At 21.9% G+C, this 19,487-nt stretch overlaps 3 protein-coding genes across 6 annotated transcripts in view; 2 read left to right on the top strand and 1 right to left on the bottom strand.

The window, feature by feature from the left end:
- LOC129610237 (calcium-binding mitochondrial carrier protein SCaMC-3) overlaps positions 1-10,891 on the top strand; it is a 54,906-nt gene extending 44,015 nt beyond the window's left edge. For 3 of the 4 annotated variants that reach the window (XM_055522722.1, XM_055522724.1, XM_055522723.1), the window contains 3 exons: positions 8,098-8,256; positions 8,346-8,913; positions 9,060-10,891. In XM_055522722.1, the coding sequence (XP_055378697.1) occupies positions 8,098-8,256; positions 8,346-8,913; positions 9,060-9,253 (921 nt within the window). In that variant the 3' untranslated portion in view covers positions 9,254-10,891. Of the gene's footprint in view, positions 1-45; positions 369-8,097; positions 8,257-8,345; positions 8,914-9,059 lie in introns of all 4 variants that reach the window. The other variant, XM_055522725.1, reaches the window with a different exon arrangement.
- Positions 10,892-14,582: 3,691 nt separating this feature from the next.
- On the bottom strand, positions 14,583-15,434 carry LOC129610338 (signal recognition particle 19 kDa protein). Its single transcript, XM_055522882.1, has 3 exons — positions 15,216-15,434; positions 14,969-15,146; positions 14,583-14,903 (listed from the first exon to the last, which is right to left on the bottom strand). Exons 1-3 carry the CDS (start codon positions 15,278-15,280, stop codon positions 14,676-14,678), a joined length of 471 nt encoding a protein of 156 aa, XP_055378857.1. The 5' UTR covers positions 15,281-15,434; the 3' UTR covers positions 14,583-14,675.
- Positions 15,435-15,857: 423 nt separating this feature from the next.
- LOC129610230 (terpene synthase) lies at positions 15,858-18,321 on the top strand. Its single transcript, XM_055522710.1, has 7 exons — positions 15,858-16,163; positions 16,251-16,405; positions 16,941-17,085; positions 17,146-17,406; positions 17,464-17,566; positions 17,834-17,961; positions 18,013-18,321. The coding sequence occupies exons 1-7, from the start codon at positions 16,098-16,100 to the stop codon at positions 18,109-18,111; spliced, it is 957 nt and encodes a 318-aa protein (XP_055378685.1). The 5' UTR covers positions 15,858-16,097; the 3' UTR covers positions 18,112-18,321.
- The last annotated feature ends 1,166 nt before the right edge of the window (positions 18,322-19,487 follow it).

Raw genomic sequence — 19,487 nt, forward strand, 5'->3', positions numbered from 1 at the left:
TATACATTTATGTATATATTTTATTTAATTAATTCACAATAATAGCGTAACAATTTAATTGTACATAAATTGTGGTACATAATTGCTGGCTCTCACTGTATATTGTAAATTTGGGAAGAGAAGTTTATATACGCATATATCAGTTATAAATATTTATATATTCTTGAATTAAGTCATCATGATAATTAATGATAAGTGTTATATAATTAAATGAAATTTGTTATAAATTTTATTTGGCAATAATAATAAGCGCCATAATACAAGCTGCAACTTAATTTTTTTAATTTTTTGAAAAAAAATATCGAATAAAAATAACAACATACAAAAATATGGAGAAAACTATTATACTGTTGGTTGATATTTGCAAAGTAAATATATAATTATATATATTATTTTAATTACAATGTTAAATTATATTAATGTGCATTTAAATACATGAGTACCTTCATGAACAACTAACCTATTTATAATCATGTGAATGTAATTCTTTATAATTTTGATCTTTTATTATTTGATAGAACATTTTGTGTGCAAATTAATTATTTACCCTTTTTACACTTTTTATTTAATTATTATAATTTATATAAGTATATTTCGATTTATTATTATTATTGAAATCATTTCATTGTATTTACATAATAAAATATTTTGTTATAATCAATATTTATTGATTTCAATTAGAGAAATTTTTTTCCACTCAAAGAAAGAAATTGTTTAGTATGTATACTTAATAGAATATCATTTTCGCGGTATTGAAATATTTTTAACAATATTAAAATATTTTGAATTATGAACTTATTTATTTAGACTAGCTCGTTTAGCTAAGCGATAAATTAAAATATTTACTTTTAAAATTTCAATTAGAATATCATTTTATTGCAAAATTATTAGGTATATTTTTCTTATTAGTTTTTCTTTATAAATTCTCACCATAATATTTATTTAGCAGATTTTTTAATTTTATGGGCTATTAAATTCAATTTAAATCAATTTAACACTTTTTTTCTTTAATCAAAACGAAATTAAAATTTCTTTATAATTTTATTTTTCTATTTATATAATTATTGTTCTCTTTCCTAGTAAATTGAAGAATAACCTACGATAGACATATTTTTTTCTTATCTAAGTATTTTTTTATTGATTTAAATATTTACAAATATTTCGTGTAAAATGCGAAAATTGTTCATTGTACAGTAATATTATTCGATAATTTTTAAATATTTATATAAAAGATATACTAAAAGACCATTAAATAATATTCATATAATAACTATAAAAAAAAACTATAAAATATTTTCACATCACATGCAAAAATATTTAAGTTGAAAAATATTGAAAAATTAAAATCAATTTTATATAGATACTCGTAATTTATATAGTAAATATATAGTAAAGTAATAGTATTTTATAGTTTTATAGTTTTCGAAAAGGTACTAAATATTGAACTTAAGAAAAGTTTTTAGTATTTAAATAGAATTTGTAAATTAAATATCAATTACCAATCGAATATTTTGTAAGTAGTAAATACATTTGAGTAAATTATAATAAAATTTAGATTTTAAATTATAAATGATTGATTTTTTTTTTTAATTAACATTATTTTACTAATTATTCTGAATATTATCGTTCGTTCGTATTATAATTACAATACTTATAAAGTATAAATTTACATAAATTGTAATATATAGTAGTATTGAAATGAATTTCAATTTTCAAAGTTGTAAGTTGGACAGAATTTAGCAATTTAGAGTTAAGTAAGTAAGTCATGTTCAAATCAAATCTACAGGATTTTGAGCTCCGACTTAAAATACTGTGTTATAATTTTTATTTAAATATAAATTTCAGAATATCAAAATTTTTTGTTGAATTTGACTATTTGATTGATTATTTGTTAGATTGTTAAACTATTATTGATTATTAAATTATACTGTTAGATAAAATGTTTTTTAGGTTAGGTTCTCAAATATTATTCTAAACAAATGAAATATTTTATGCATATGATGAGATTTCATTTTTTAATTAATTAATTGTATTTGTTATTTTAATTATGTATTATAATATTTACATATTATGCATAAATATGTTCAAAATATATGTAGCAATATAAAAAAATTACAAAACATTATAATTAATTCATTTTAGAAGATTTAACCAACCTCAAGAAATTACATTTTTTCGCGTGGCCAAATATTTTTTTTTTTTGTAATTATCAAAATTTTTATACTTTAAACTCATACGTATTTTTACGGATGTTTAGGAATTACATACATATACTTATACGTTATATGTATAAGGATATGCATATTTATATACAATTGTATTCTTGGATATACTTACATATATATACACAAATATTGTACATAGATTATGACTTAAAGATATTTTGGCATAATGACAAATTGGCTAAAAGACAAAATGAATAAATTAATCATAAGCGATATGTAAATAAGTATTAAGTATACATTCATAAACATATAAGTATTTATGTATATACATACATTAGTATGGCTATAAAATACAAGAATGGACTATGAACATAAAAGTATATGATTAGTGAGAGATAAAAAAAAAGAAAAACAGTTCTATTAATAACGGTAAATTTGATGGTTTTGCGAAGAAAAGGGGAAAAGAGTCTTTTCGTTTTTGGCAAAGTGATGAAAATTTTTTTCGTGAAAAGAATTTTTCTTCCAAATTTTTTTTTTATTATTTTACACTATTGTTTTTTTTGTTTTTGCTTTTTTTTGCGTTTCAGTAAATATATTTAAAAAAAAATTCTTTAACTTAATTGTTTTTCTCATTTTTTATGAAGTTTTTGATCTCTTTGAATATTTCTATAAGTCTATAGCTCTATTCCAAAGTCAAGGTTATTTAAATTAATATTTGCATGTTTTTCTTTAATATTAAAACATTTTTTACCCCATTACGTAATAACTATAGTTTATGACTGGCGTGTATAATCAGACGTCATTAATTTGAAAAATGATAATCGATAACGTAAAATTGTGCGCAATATTTTAATTTTTTCCTGTAGACACATAAAAGATCTTCATAAGTCTGATAAGCTCCAATTTCATTTAAAAAAAATTTATTAACATGTAAATTACAAAATGTGGAAATTTTTTTTTTCTTTTCACATTTTTAAATTTTTTTCTAGGTTCCAATTTAGAAAATTACAAAACTAATGTTTATTTTATGAAAATTATTTCATATTTTGCTTTATATAGAATATATAGAATATATAGAATATAATAAATATTAATTTATATAATAAACTTATATATCATATACAACCTAGTTTGGCACAATTTTTAAAATTTATTAAATTTTCCATTAAAATGGAAAATTTCATTGTTTTATTTGTACGGATATAGATGTATAAATAGTTTAGAGAGCAGACTTTTTTTTATAAAAAATGAAATCACTTGAAATAATAATCTATTAAATGTTATGTATTATATATACTCGTACATATGTATGTCTAGTAATATTTTATTCATAGTGTAATCAAGATTATAATAAATATACGTTACATACATATAACTATTGAAAATAAATACATAATAATGTAAATATATATTGTAGACTGGCAGCGATTTTAAATGTGTAGTGTAATAGCAGCTTTGCACGTTGTTACTATTTTAAAGATGGAAAGTTTACAAACTCAAGAGTATTAAGAAATTAAAGATGAACTTGAAAGAATATTATTCGATATTAAAAAACAAATTTGAGAAACCTTATTATACGTATAGGCTTTTTTTTCAATTTCATCAATCAAATTTTAATTTTAATTACATTTCTTGTTATTGTACAAATATTGGGATAAATTTCAAGGTTCAATCGAACGCAATTACTTCAAAAATATTTTAAAAGTGTTCAATATTATTATAAAATAGAGAGCAAGTTATTAATTATTTTTTTAATTAAAACATGTGTAATATCAGTAGAAAATATTAATGGCGGATTCGTAGTGTTACGTTTCTATTTAATTAAAAAATCTCATGTATATTTTGAACGTAATATTTATATAAATATAACGAATTCATATTTTTCTGACATAATTTTTAAAATAATAATTAGATTACATTATATTAGTACTTCTGCCTATTCCTATACTAAATTTTCTTATCTACAATAAAAAAAAAATGCAAATTCTTGACATTTTTTCTCATCTCTATTATTCAATGATTTTCTTTATTTGCATAATAAATATACATACATACTGTAACCATATTTTTATATTTACAATCTTTTAACTAAAGTACAATAATAATATTTAAAGCCACTTAGTTTTTGTATAGAAAATAAAAAGTTTAAAGTCTCTCTTCTATTCATAATACTTTCAAATTATCATTATTAATTTTGCTGTAAATTCAAAATGAAAAAAAAAGAGCAATTTAATTTCAAAGTAAAAAAAAAAAACTAATTCTATCCAGTTTATAACAAGAAATAACGAGAAGTAAAATGATTACATTTAATCTTTTACAATATTTCGGAACATTCTACGAGTGCACGACATTAGTTTTGACGTTCATTATTCTAGTATCAATATAAAATTTTGACGTAATAGTTCCCAATCTTATCATAAACAAATGTATTACAATATAATATATGTATGCATGAATATTTATGTATATTTAACACACATTGAATGTGTACATAATTTAACTGTGTGTACATATTTATATTCTGTGCTAAGTATAATAATATTAACACTTTGACTCTCAGATTCACTACCAATACGAGTATAGTTTAGTAATATAAAGAGTTGATTATAAACAATCTTTGCTATGTATAACAATGTATAACACAGTATCTTGTATATTTAGTATGTTTTATTGATATGAAGTAGCAAAGTCCAGTATTTATCATCAACTATATGTATTTGATATAACAAATAAATATGTAAAATTACATAAATTTGAACATAGCTATGTACAAAACTTTCATGTTTCTAAAGTATATATCTTGAAAATTTATGATATACATATTATATGTGTATTTTATGTAGACATACCTATAGATCTAGATGAAAATTGAATATAAAATAATTTAATTCATATTACACACATAATATATTTTTATTATTGTAACATTGAGATTGCCAATGGAGAGCAAAGAACCAATTTTTAAGACATATATTATGTATACGTACATACGTATATATAAGTATGTAGGTGTATAATGCAAATGGTAAACATGAATAAGCTTTAGGTAGGTACTTCATTCATCAATTTTGTATAATGTATAACATACATATATGCATTATAGACCAGGTTTAGATACGTATGAAGTATAGGTAAATAATGTGTATGTAATTTTTAAATAAGATTAAAATTTTTGGCAAAAGTAAAAGAATTTTGAATTATCTTGATAGATAAGAATAGTTTGTTCTATTCGAATAGATAATGCGTAAAATAAATGTGATTATAAATAGATAAAACAGGAAATTGTTGTGTTGTCATGAAGAAAACACATAATTTTCTGTCTTGATAGCCTATTTTTGAGGCCAATTAAATTTGGTTATTATAATACGATATTATGACGTTCATATATGTTGCATAATAATTATTGAAACATAATTCTGACATTTTTTGTTGTTTTACAATCAATTATAGAATTTGATTAATAACAAATTAACATAAATTTGAAGATGTATAAATTATTTCATTCAAATAATGGAGTTACCTTTCCTTAGATTGTAGAACAATATTTAAATTTTTCCGAATGAAATGAGTTCTGAAATAGCTAAAATTATAGAAAAATTTTGTTCTTAATTTATCTTGCAAGTGAAATACTTATTTTCATTTATTTACGGAAGTTAATTTGGTATATACTCGTATACATATGTACATATGCATGTATCATTTATAATATACATAAATTATGTATAAAATTAGAGCATATTTTATTTAATCAAATTATTTTATTTGCTTTCGCGTTTATTCTTATTGTACATATATGAATTATTTTATAATATACGCACACATATTAAATTCAACAAAAATGTACTAGTTAAAATAAATACCAATATACATACATATGTATGTACACTAGTTCCAAAACATTTCGCTCATAGGTTTAAAAAGGGAAAATTATACATTAGAATAATTATAACCTTGACCATTTTATTTGCAAAATAAAAAAAAAATTGCTCTACTTATCAATTTCAGTTTTTCCGAATGTCAAAAAATGTTTGATAATAGGTGAAGGGAAAAAAATTAGAATTTTACAACTAGTACTGTGATAAAATTTATTATACATATGCGGAAACAGCATGGTGAATTGTACATATAGGATATGCATTTTGTTAAATAGTATTACGAAAAATTTATGAATTTATGAATTTTTCCTATATTTATAGCGAATATAGGTTTTACATAGAATTTTTTTTTTATTATTGTCGAACTTACACAGTAATATATGTATATTATGAGGCTTTACATAATTGCGACTGTTTTAAAAACATTATTTTGTTATGATGATCTAAAGGAAAATCATGTCCAACGTATTAACCGAAGATCAACGTATTCCTTCCTAATTCGATGATTCTCGATCAAATTTTAATACTGACATGTTACATTATACACGATATAACTATATGTGCTGGAACATGTGTATTGCTGCTGTATAATTAGAACATGATAATAAAAGAAGAATTATTAAATATATGTTAGCAGGAGCTTCTTAAAATTTACAGCATTTAACTAGATTATTCTGATATAAATCGATTTACTGATGCCTTTTTTTAATTAGATTTTTAAAAAATAAAATAACGAATTGAAAGGAATTAATACTTAAATTTTTAAGTAATTAAGCCCTTGTAGTATAATATAATTTATATTTTATTAATTGTAATTAAGTAACGATATTTGTTAGACATTTCTATGCAATTTTATAAATGAAATAAGAATGTAATTATTATATGCAATTCTATTTTAAATATTTTAATAAACAGCACAATAAAAAAATTCTCTTTTATCAAAATTAAACAGAATTAGTAATTTTTATTTATTATAAAGTTAGACGGGAAATCCAACGAAGCAATTTAAAATGTTACATAAAGTAATTAGAATTCCTTTAATTGTTTATTTAAATTTTTTTACTCGTGGATTGTAACATTTTTAATGATATATATGTACATACATAACAGTATTAGATAACAATCAACCGTCTAACATTTTTAATAAATTTCATTTTATATACACGTAATGTGCATATATAATGGTTCTTCGTAATACACATGTATAACTGAATTTTATACAAATTCAAGGTTTTATTACAAACTTTACTCTAAAATTTACTAAAATTAACTAAATATTATGGGAATTATACAATATTTAATTATGCATATGTATATTTTAAAGCAAGTTATCCTATTTAATTTAAATTACATAATTAAATTTCATCATTTTCATTAAGTCAGATTTTAAGAACAAAAGCATGATCAAATTGTTGGAATTTGACAAAAAGTCGAAAAATTTTGGTTTAAATTTTTTTCATTTGATTTTTCAATTGAAATTTAATTTTTATAAATTATTTTAAATAATATATATTTGAAATTTCAATATGTTCAGTTTAATTAAAAAAAGTAATTTTTATGTTATACAAAATTTTTTATTTTATACATGAAAGTGAAGGTATAAAAGCAAAATCAAGTGGCGATCATCTTATTTGAATCAAATACATATAACTTTTTTTTTTTAAAAGGATTGAGAATTCAACAATGTTTTCGATTAACGTTGAATGTTTCAAATTTTGTTTCAAATTTTATTCTTTGTGTTGTATAAAATTATAATGCATTTTTATTAGATGTTATTTAACTGTAATTCAAAATGCACAATTAATTTGTAATTGTTGTTAAAATATGTTGTTAGATAGTTAATTAGAAATTTTTTCCTATAAGAACATGTAGATTGTAAATTTATAAAATCATGAAAATCTCACCACCCACAATATTTGCTTGTTAATGGAAATAAAAGAAAAATATTGTTATTTTCACATTTAGTTGTCCTCTTAATAATTAATTGTAATTAAATTGGTTTTTTATTTAAAAACTATAATTAATTTTTTCTTTATTTTTATTTTCATTTAAAATAGTACCTCGACATTGGCGAGGATATGAATGTACCTGATGATTTCACACAAAGTGAAATGCAAAGTGGTATGTGGTGGAGACATTTAGCTGCAGGTGGTATTGCTGGTGCTGTATCAAGGACATGTACTGCCCCATTAGATAGAATTAAAGTATTTTTACAGGTAATTATAATATTAATTAATGAACATTTAAACCAAAAATATTATTTTAAATATAATATTAATTAATTAAAAAAAAAATGAATATTTAGGTTCAGCCTCATAAAACAAGAATCTCAGATTGCTTTAAATATATGATGAAAGAAGGTGGCTTACAAAGTTTTTGGCGAGGTAATGGTATTAATGTATTAAAAATAGCACCAGAATCAGCTATCAAATTTGCTGCATATGAAAAAGTTAAACGTTTATTGCGTGGTGATGAAAAACGTCAAATGACAATATATGAAAGATTTTTAGCTGGTGCATGTGCTGGTGGCGTTAGTCAAACTATTATATATCCAATGGAAGTATTAAAAACAAGATTAGCATTACGAAAAACTGGTCAATATTATGGAATATTAGATGCAGCTAAAAAAATATATGTTAATGAAGGTGTAAGAAGTTTTTATCGTGGTTACATTCCAAATATATTAGGTATTGTTCCATATGCTGGAATTGATTTAGCTGTATATGAAACATTAAAAAAGAAATATTTAAGCACTCATAATAAAGAAGAGCCAAGCTTTTTAGTGTTATTAGCATGTGGTAGTATATCAAGTACATTGGGTCAAGTTTGTTCCTATCCATTAGCATTAGTTAGGACACGGCTACAAGCGCAAGGTAATTAAATTGCTTCAACATATTAAAATATTATGTACACATAAGTATGCGAATGCATGTATATTTATATGTATATACTCGTATTTAAAATATTATTTTACAATTTGTACTCATGAATGTTCTTTTTTTTTTTTAATATTTTTTAGCTGTGGTCAATAATAAAAATTCACAAATGCCAACCAATATGCATGGTGTATTTAGTCATATATTAAAGAATGAAGGTGTTATGGGATTATATAGAGGTATTACACCAAATTTCATTAAAGTCCTGCCGGCAGTATCAATCAGTTATGTTGTTTATGAGTATTCAAGTAGGGCACTTGGTGTTAATATGACGTGATCATCGCAATGCTCTCTAGTTATAAATTTACAATTAAGTGATATTTATTTAAAAATAATAATAACCAAAATATAAAAAAAAAAGAAAAAATTTAAAATCTATTTTAAAAAGTGTATTTTCTGATAACATTTAATTTATATTTTAATGTTATTATTATTTTAATTATATTTATTTTTTATATCCTCAAATGGTTTTTTAACAAGACTTACAATAAAAGCAAATAAAATGATGTTTAATGACTTCAAATGCATTGTATAGGTTATCTATTCTTAATAAAAAAAAAAACAAAAAAAATTTAATGGTATCAGAAAATTTGGAAATTTTCTTGATAATAACTGGAAAATAAATTTTCTGGAAAACAACCTACAAAATTGCATGACCCACATTTGGTTTAAGTCACTTAGGTAACTTACGTAAACAGTATGGTGTAAATTTACACTAAGAGGATATTTGAAACCATTGAAATGTTATCCGAAAATAAATATAATATTTTAATTAAAGTGTACTTTATTTAAAAAAAGAAAAAATGAAACTAAAAAAAAAAACAGAATTGTAAAAAAGCTTCGGTGAAACAGTAACAAACTTTGAAATTTTGATTTTATTTTTATTTAATCAAATTAGGCTTAAGGTAATATCTATTTCCGTCTTGGTAGCTATTATACTTACCTATACAGTAGTATATTCAATAAAACATTTCATTCTAATCAAATATAATTCCTAAGAAAATAGAATAGAGAATTATTGGATGGAAATAGGTGTAATTACTTTAAATGAAATTGAAAAAAGAAAAAAATAAAACCAAATCATAAAAATAGAAAATTATAAAACTTAAAATAAACTACCTAAAAAAAATTGCATAATATTTAAGTAGGGACAAATTTTTTTTATTTATTATAAACTTATTTTTTTTTTTTTTTTGTAAATATCTAAAACTTTTTGTTTTTATTTATAATGTTTTTTATAAGTTTTCCTTCTATTTAAAATTTAACTTTTAAATTCTAATTAATAATAATATTCTCTTAAGTTCATAAAGTATTTCAAAAGCGAAATTCAAATGGCATGTGCTAGTAAATTATTAAAGACAAAAGAGGCTGGTATTATAGAAAAAATCCTCAGGTTTATTTAACAAAAATATGTATTTAATGCATCAGCTAACGAAATTTCGCTTTAGAAGAAAAATATTTATAACAGAAATTTGGAGTTTTTTTTTTGAAAAAAAAGAAAAGGTTTAATAAAAATTTTTTAAATCTTTTTGGCTTAAAACAAACAGTTAATAAAAAATTTAAAAGAAAAAATAAATGAGAAAATAAAAATTTCAATTTGATTTTAAAAATTTAACAATTGTTTTAATTTTATTTTGTATAATATTATTTTTGTTTTCATTTTCAGACATATTGTTTTTAAATTTTTATTCTTTTGGTATTTTGTTTATTTTTTCGAAAAAAAAAATTAAAATAAATGCCACTTCAATAATTTTTATAAAATGCCTGTATAAAAAAATGTTTAATTTGCTTATGTTAACAGATCCATGTATGTTACGTGACATACATGAAATTTTCAATGTCCATGTATATCCACCCACATTTAAAATAGCTCAGTTCTTTTCAATATTTCATTTATTTTCGGTTTACTCGTATTTACTGACTCGGTTTTATCGATTAATTTTTTGCTACTTTTTCATTCAATCAAATGTAGGTAACAGCTATTTTGTTTTACCTATTTTTTTTTTATAATTCGCTTTAAAGCTATACCAAATATTGGATCTAAAATAATTACATAAGTTAACCGTTGATTGCTCTCTTAATATTCCTAAAAATTCATATGTTATTATGCAGCAATAATGTTATAAGTTTTTATTTCCATTTGAATAAAAATTTTGCCCTTTTTTCATTTTCGCCAATTCGATTTTCAAGCAGCGATTTTTTTTTTTAACTTTTTACGGTTATCTTAAGTGATATTAGCTTGAGGTAACCATATAAATTTACGTTTTTGCCTTATATAAAATATACATATAAAATACATATAAATATGTATATATTTAATATATGTATATATTTAAACGCATAACATATAAGTTTAAATGTTATTTTTATTTATTTAGTTAAAAAAAATTATAATTTGTACGTTATAAAATATTTAATTCAAAATATGCATTTCAAGTACCTTGTATTACATTATAATTTTTTTGAAATTAACAACATGAAATTATAATGAGGGGAATTTTTTAATTTTTGTATTTACCCTAATTTAATTTTTAAGTATAGATCAAAATCAGATAATATTCTACCAATATAAAAATTGAAAGCTCTAATATTTCGATTACTAAAGTTTAATATAATAAAAAAGTCATATGAAATAATTTTAATCATTGAGTGAGGATTTAATTTACTTTAGGTTAAACTAAATGTTACAAAATTAAAATATAAGTCCTATGTTGTTTTTCTAGAAAGCGAACAGCAAGAAGTCTCACATATTTTAAAATGAATTTTAAAATAAGGTGACGAGATTGATTTTATAAATATGAATAAAATATGATATAAAAAACGAAAAGAACTGATATAAAACTATACAACTTATTATAAAATGTATATAGATTAGTAAATATTTGAATATTTTATAACAAAAAATACATATTTATGGTTAATGGTTATAATTATGATGCATAATAGATAGACAAACAATATTAGTAAAAAATGCAATATCTGCAATTTATCAAAACATAAATATATATATACACATATATGCCAATTAATTAACCCCCAATTGAAGAAAATATAGACCTGTATGCATTCCTACATATGTATATCACTTTTTTATTTTCAGAATTTCAAAAAACGATTTTAAATTATTTTTAACAAAAATTTATTACAAATTCATACTCTGTTTTTAATTATATTCATGTTGTTTATATTTTTCATGTTGTTTTTAATTAAGATTTACCAATATGTTAGAAGGAATTTACGAAATTTATTTAATGAGATTAATTTAAGAATAAAAATAAAGAAAAAAAGATTTTTAGACAAAAAATTCTTTCCACTTTAATTTCTTAATACATACATATTATAAAGTAAAAAACAATATTATGCATTTTTACCGCAATATAGTGTCAAAAAAGAATTATTAAAAGTTATTTTCGCACTTTTGATAATAAAGAAGATATTGATCTATATAATTACTTTTGAATTTGGTAAATACATTATTATGTGCGTTATTAAGCCCCTAAATCCTCATTTTAAATTTTAGTTCCCAAATTTTTGGAAAATATTCAGTTATAATTTATGTAAGCATAGGAAGATTATAGCTCCTAAATACGTATATATACATACATACTATAATATAATATAATTTATCTATGAAATGAAATTAAAAAAAAATATATAAAATACATATTTTTATAACCAATACCAAAAGACTTCTTTAATACCAAAAAATTTAATATCCTCTATTATTAAAAATAATCAGCCTAGTTTTTATTCATTGGGCTTATCACAAAATAATGTTATATTGGTACTGGTTATTAAAAATATAGTAATATTTCTTAGGTATTTGTTCAATTTCTTAAATACAAAATAAAATAATATTCAGTTAATTCTATAATCTCTTTTTTAATATTCATTTTTGAAATTGTATCTAAAAATTTTTCTAAATGATTAATATTATACTATTTATTAAAATATTAAAAAAAAATTATTAAATTTTGAAATTATCTTAAATATATAATTAAAATATTAAAACTTCAAATTAATTAATAATTGAGATAAACTTTAAACTATTATTTTAAAATAAAAAACAAACTTAAAAAGTATATACTTACTAGTACGAGTATTTACAAATATTGAATTAATTTTTCAATTTTACTTAACTAAAAATTTATAATCAAAAAAGAAAAACCAAAAAATATAAATTTCCCATATATGCCTTTTCAATAATTAAAAGCAAATAAAATAATTACAAATTTAAATACATACATACATATAATTCTTTAAAAAGAAAAGAAAAACTTATGAAGGTTATTTTGTCTGTGAAAAAATTATAAAATAATTATAATTTAAAAAAAATTTTAAATAAAATCTTGTTGTAAAAAATCAAAAGTTAAATAAAATTTTCAAAAATAATTTGTTTTTTTGTTTGATTTCTCACGTAATTTTCGACCATTCATGTTGAATTTTAAATTTCTTTTAATAAATAATTAATATTCACGTTTTTTTAGCTTATACACATTTAAGTAATTTTAGCGGTTTGATTGGACTCAAAACTCTCATATAGTGTTTGTCGAATACAAAACATTTAAGCTTTACATAATTTTCGGCCTATTAATAATTTTCATAGAGCAATCAAATCAAAGTACGCACAAACACGTTAATATACAAACATATTGGTTGCACGCACGTATTTTAAGTTTATTTGATATTATGTACTTATGTATGTAAATACAGAAGTTCTTATTAAGATTATATACATCGTTATATAATCTTCTGTTTGCTTTTATTTATTAATACATTATAATAGATTTTGTGTTGTATATTATTTTATATAAATATTGTGAATAAATGTACGTTATGTACCTATTATAATGTATATTTTTTTTTTTGGGAACTGCAAAACTCTTCCGCAAATTCAGCTTATTATTTTATATATTATGCAAGGTTAAATTTTCGATGACATCGTAACTTAGTATAAAGTTTTTATATTTATAATTTATGTTTCATTTAGCGTTATAATTTAAGCATGAAAATTATAAATTCGGCCCTTACGCTTTTCATCGTAACAATAGTTTTGTATTCCGTTTTGGCTGCAATTGATAAAGAAAACCAATTGCAAGAAGAAGAAAATAAACGAAAATGTAACAGCTATTGCAAGCACTGTGGTTGTATGGATTTTTATTGTGGTGAAGAGTGTATTTGCGAATGTAATAAATTGAATAAAATTGGAGATGATTGCATTAAAGCAGTACAAAATGATGCGGAAAAGGTTAGAATACCGTTTGAAATTCTTATTCATAGCCCAAATGCAAATAAATATATTAAGGATGCTGAAAAATATAGTTTGAAACTGGACAGAAAAGTTGTAAAATATGATCGTGGTAAACGAAGTACAATTGTGATATATCGACCTACAAAAATATCTACATACAAAAACTTCGAAGATATTTCAAAAATTTACACTAAAATTTTGGAAGCTCGAAGAGAAATAGAAAAGAGACAAATTCAAAATGATTAATTTGTTAAACACCTATTATAAATGTAAATTTTATTATAAGCAATATTACGTTGATTTTTTAATTTAACTATTGAATATGTATGTGAAACATTTTTATAAACCACAATAATTTTAAGAAAATAAATGTATTTTTTATTTCAAACTTAATGCAAAGAATTTAAAAAGAAAAGAAAAAAAAATAACATTAGAATGTTTAGCTAATTTAACGTCTTTTGCCTTTGCCTTTTTTATGACCTCCACCTCCACCACCTCCAGATTGTGCGGGTTGTGTTGAACCTTCAGTTGATTTAGGATTTTGACGAGATTTAAGTTGAGGAATTCTCGTGCCTGCAAAAATTAACAAACTATCGCGAGTAGGTAGTTCTGGATTACAAGGAGTTCCATCATCATTTTTTAATTGAACACGAATACGTCCCCTATAATTTAGCTCCTAAAATATTAAATGTTGAAAAAAATAAACCTATAAATATAATGCTTGCTATATGTTATTAATACTTTGCTTTTTTCTCTTGAATATAGTTTATTTTCAACTCCTATTCTTAGATTTGTTGTTGAGAGAACATCGCGTATTTCAACATAGGTTGGATTTTCTACACAATATTGTTTGGCTACACGTCTGCCTTCTTGACGCGTTTTTTTGCTATTAATATAAGCAGGATATATACAAACCCACCTTATTAGAAAAAAAGTGTAATATAATTTTTTTTATACATATGAATAACAATTTTATTTAAATACTAACCTTTCAATGTCGCTATTTTTTTTGTCAGGAGACCAGGGAGTTTTTACTGGTCCAGCTGCAGCCATTTCAATTGATTACAGAATATGGAAAACGAATAGAGAAACAAATTCTTTTCCTACTTTAATACTCAGATCAATTTCGCAGAAAATAAAATTAATTTCCAATTTTATTTTATACAAAAAGGTCTTTCTTTCGTCCTATGCAATGTAAATGTATCTATTTTACTATTTTTGTTTAGAATGATACGTATACGTTAAATGTCACTTTTGTTTTAGTGCTACCGTCTTAAAATATATGTAAAATATTAGCAGTACATACTTGAAAATTAATTCACTGCATAACTAAACAATGTTCAGATTGGTTTTAATTATTTTTCAATACATACTTTGATATATGCGCAAATTTCTGAGGGCCAGAATAAATCCGTTTATTAACACTAATATTTCCTTCTTCAATTTACTGTATTAAAATTCCAAAAACAAACCTTCGTTATGTGTTTAAAATTTAATATATAAGAAGGTAAACGCACTGAATAGTGCTGCCGTTCAAAAGTGACCTAAGCTAGTGACAACTGACAACAACACATGTTCTTGACATTTTAGAATTAATATAAACAATTCATTTTTCGATTGTATACTCTTACATGCCCTAAATTTAAACTGGCAAATAAAAACTTAGATCAGTTGAAAAGTGTATTCAGTATTTAGTGGATTATTCAAATAAATTCAGAACGAGTTAAGTAGATACATATAATTATATTAATCCTATCAAATTGATATTTTGTGTATATATATAAGATACACATAAACTTTTTTGTCGAACTTAAACTAATCAAAGGAAACCCGTAACTATTGTAAAAAAGAAACGAGCAAAAATTTAAGAATGGAAGATATAAATGAAATTATGGAAAAGTGTCAAGATAAATCTTCGCAACAGAGTCAAGATGAGGTAATTCTATATCTAATAAATTTTTAATAAATTGAGTAAACATTTCTTTTTTCAAGAACTTTTATAAACAAAAAAAATTATTTTTAGATTCTTTTGCAACCTTTTGCGTATATACAACAGATTCCGGGTAAACAAATACGCTGTATGTTAGCTTTGGCCTTCAATCATTGGTTAAACATACCAATGGAAAAACTAAATTCCATAAATGAAATTGTACAAATGCTCCATAATTCTAGTCTATTGTGAGTATACATGTATTTATTCGTATTATATTTGTGTTTATAATTTAACGTAATTAGGTTTTTAATGTTTGTTTAATGCTTTAAAATAAATTTTACGCTTTAAATTATTGTTTTTAAATAATTAAAATCGCTACATATGAACATAATATTTAAAAATGAGATTATTAGGCCATCTAAGTAGGTACAAAGTTATTGACCTTTTTTATTGTGTCTCTGAATATCGTTCGATAGGTAGATACTTGACCAATATAGCATAAAAAGAATTTTTTTTGTTTTAGAAAAATATATATCTCATTTTGTATGTATCTACAAAATATTGCATTTATAATCATATTGCATATTTGTCAGTTCTTTTAAGTTTCGTATATTATTTTAAAATCCATAAATTTTTTTTTGCAAGTTTAACAAAGTTAGTTTACTAAAATAAAATATGCAGGTATATAACAATTTTCTCTAGGCTTTGGAGTTTTGTTTTTTTAAATGCAGCTTTATTACTAATATTATTTAAATGTTGTCTTACTAATTCAAATTGCAGAATTGATGATATAGAAGATAATTCGATACTTCGTAGAGGAATACCAGTAGCTCATTCAATTTATGGGGTTGCCAGTACAATAAATGCAGCTAATTACGTGTTCTTTCAAGCTTTAGAAAAAGTACAAATGTTAGAGCATCCTGAGGTTAATATAGTTTTTAACATATGATTCTCAATTATAAAAAAGTGATTTTTTTATTTTAAGGCTACTAAAGTTTATACAGAACAATTATTAGAATTACATAGAGGACAAGGTATGGAGATTTACTGGCGTGATAATTTTACATGCCCTTCAGAATCTGACTACAAATTGATGACGGTTAGGAAGACTGGAGGATTATTTATGTTGGCTATACGTTTAATGCAATTATTTAGTAATAATAAAGATGATTTTACCAAATTAAGCGCTATTATGGGCTTATATTTTCAAATTAGAGATGATTACTCAAATTTAAGCTCAAAGGAGGTAAATAATTAGCTACTAATTTATAAGTGTTAAAGCTTTTATCTAATATTTTTTTAGTATTTTGAAAATAAAAGCTTCTGTGAAGATTTAACTGAGGGAAAATTCAGTTTTCCAATAATACATGCCATACGTCATCAAAAAAACGATAAGCAAGTTTTACGTATCCTTTTTTAGAATGATAAACTCATGTATATATAATGTGCTTGTGCATTATGTGCATGCATATTTAAAAGTTTAAGAGTCTTTGTTTTCAGGTTGAAATATCAGCACTATTTTCAATTTTATAATTTTAGCTTTTTTTTTTATTAAATTCTATTCCTTTTAAATTAAAATAATATCTGAATTAATATTTTGTCTGCATATAAAATGTTAATTTAGTTGATGTAACTTAAATTATGAATTTTCCTTCAAGCAAATAAATTTATAGATATTTTGAGACAGCGTACGAATGATATTGAAGTGAAAAAATACTGCATCAATTTGTTGGAAAAATTAGGAAGTTTCGAATATACACGTAAAGAACTATTGAAATTAGACCGTCTCGCTAGGGAAGAGGTAATCCATTTATAATATTGGAAATATTGTCTTATATTTATTTTGGTTTAGGCGGAACGCCATGGCCCAAATCCTATAATGGAAAATCTTTTAAAAGAAATTGGGAAAGGATGGAAAACTGAAGAAGAAGAAAATTGTGATGAAAATTAAATCAATAATGGAAAATAATCACCTCTTAAGACCAAAGATTTGTTTTGGTTATGTTATTTTTGACATTCTTTGAACGAGTAATGACTATGCAAAAAATAAAAATTATTCCTTTTATTAATTATTGTATATTAAAACTTAATTATTGTGTATTAAAGCTTATGTATTTAAATTAAGAAAGTTCATATATTGCATGTTTCGTCCTAAAGATAAACAACGATTTGAAATATATTGCTTTTTAAGTTTTTATAAGAATAATCGAAATTTTGTAGGAAATATAATTTATTTTTCCTTTTCCAGAATTTTATTTATATGCATATGTAATTTTATAATAAGTAGTTAAAAATTGAATATTTATAAAACTAATATTTCAGTATTCAATAATATTTTTCGATTGAAATTATATTTGATGAAACAGAAAAAAAAACACAAAACAGAAAAATTAGATTTCCAAATACATACATTAATTTTTTTTAGAAAAATATAAGTATAAATTATAATTTGATGGTAAATATGTATTTTATATGGAAAAAGTATGATAAATTTAATTGTATAATTTACATATACACATACATATGTAAATTAAAAAAGTATAAAATAAAATCTTAAAGCTCCAATCTTAAATTTTAATAATTAATATTCTTCAGTTAATAGTAAAACTTAGTTATCGCTGGTTTGGAAATAAAAAAAATTGTAATATTATTTAAATTTTATTTATTATCTTTTCTATTTTAAAAATTTATGCTTAAAAATTTAGAATGAAAATTAAATCAAATTAGTAATTTAAAATAAAATAAGAAAGCGAAATCGAAATTTTATTATTTAAATTAAGAAAAAAGTACTTAGAAAGTATTTTTTCTATATAATATATTATGTGCTTAAGTAAACAATAAAAAGAATTAAAATTTTTGATTTTTAAATGAAAATAAAAGTTGATTATAATTATTCTTTACTTTTGGTGTAAAACCCAGAAAATATAATAATTACATACCAATATAACGAATATATTTCATATTATAAATATATAAAAATCTAGTTGTCGGTCTCATTGAAAACTTAATGTTTTATGTTAAAGTTTTTAAAAATTTATTTATTTAATAGTTTCTTTTTATTATGTACTTAGTACAATTAGATATTTTTAATTACTTAAAAGTGTATAAAATGAATAATATTTATATAGTTTGAATTATATTTTTTTGGTAGATGTTCGTTGTGTAGGAAAGCAATGTAATGTTTAGCAAAACAATAAAGAAAAAAATATTTGATAATATTGTGTTAATATTAAAATGCCATAATTTTTATTTTGCAAAGCTTTCAATTTGAATGTATTTTATTTTATATCTTTTATATTAATATAATATTTTTGTAAAAAAAAACAA

The sequence above is a fragment of the Condylostylus longicornis genome, unplaced genomic scaffold (assembly GCF_029603195.1).
Source record: "Condylostylus longicornis isolate FDR11 unplaced genomic scaffold, ASM2960319v2 ptg000044l, whole genome shotgun sequence".
Taxonomy (NCBI): domain Eukaryota; kingdom Metazoa; phylum Arthropoda; class Insecta; order Diptera; family Dolichopodidae; genus Condylostylus; species Condylostylus longicornis.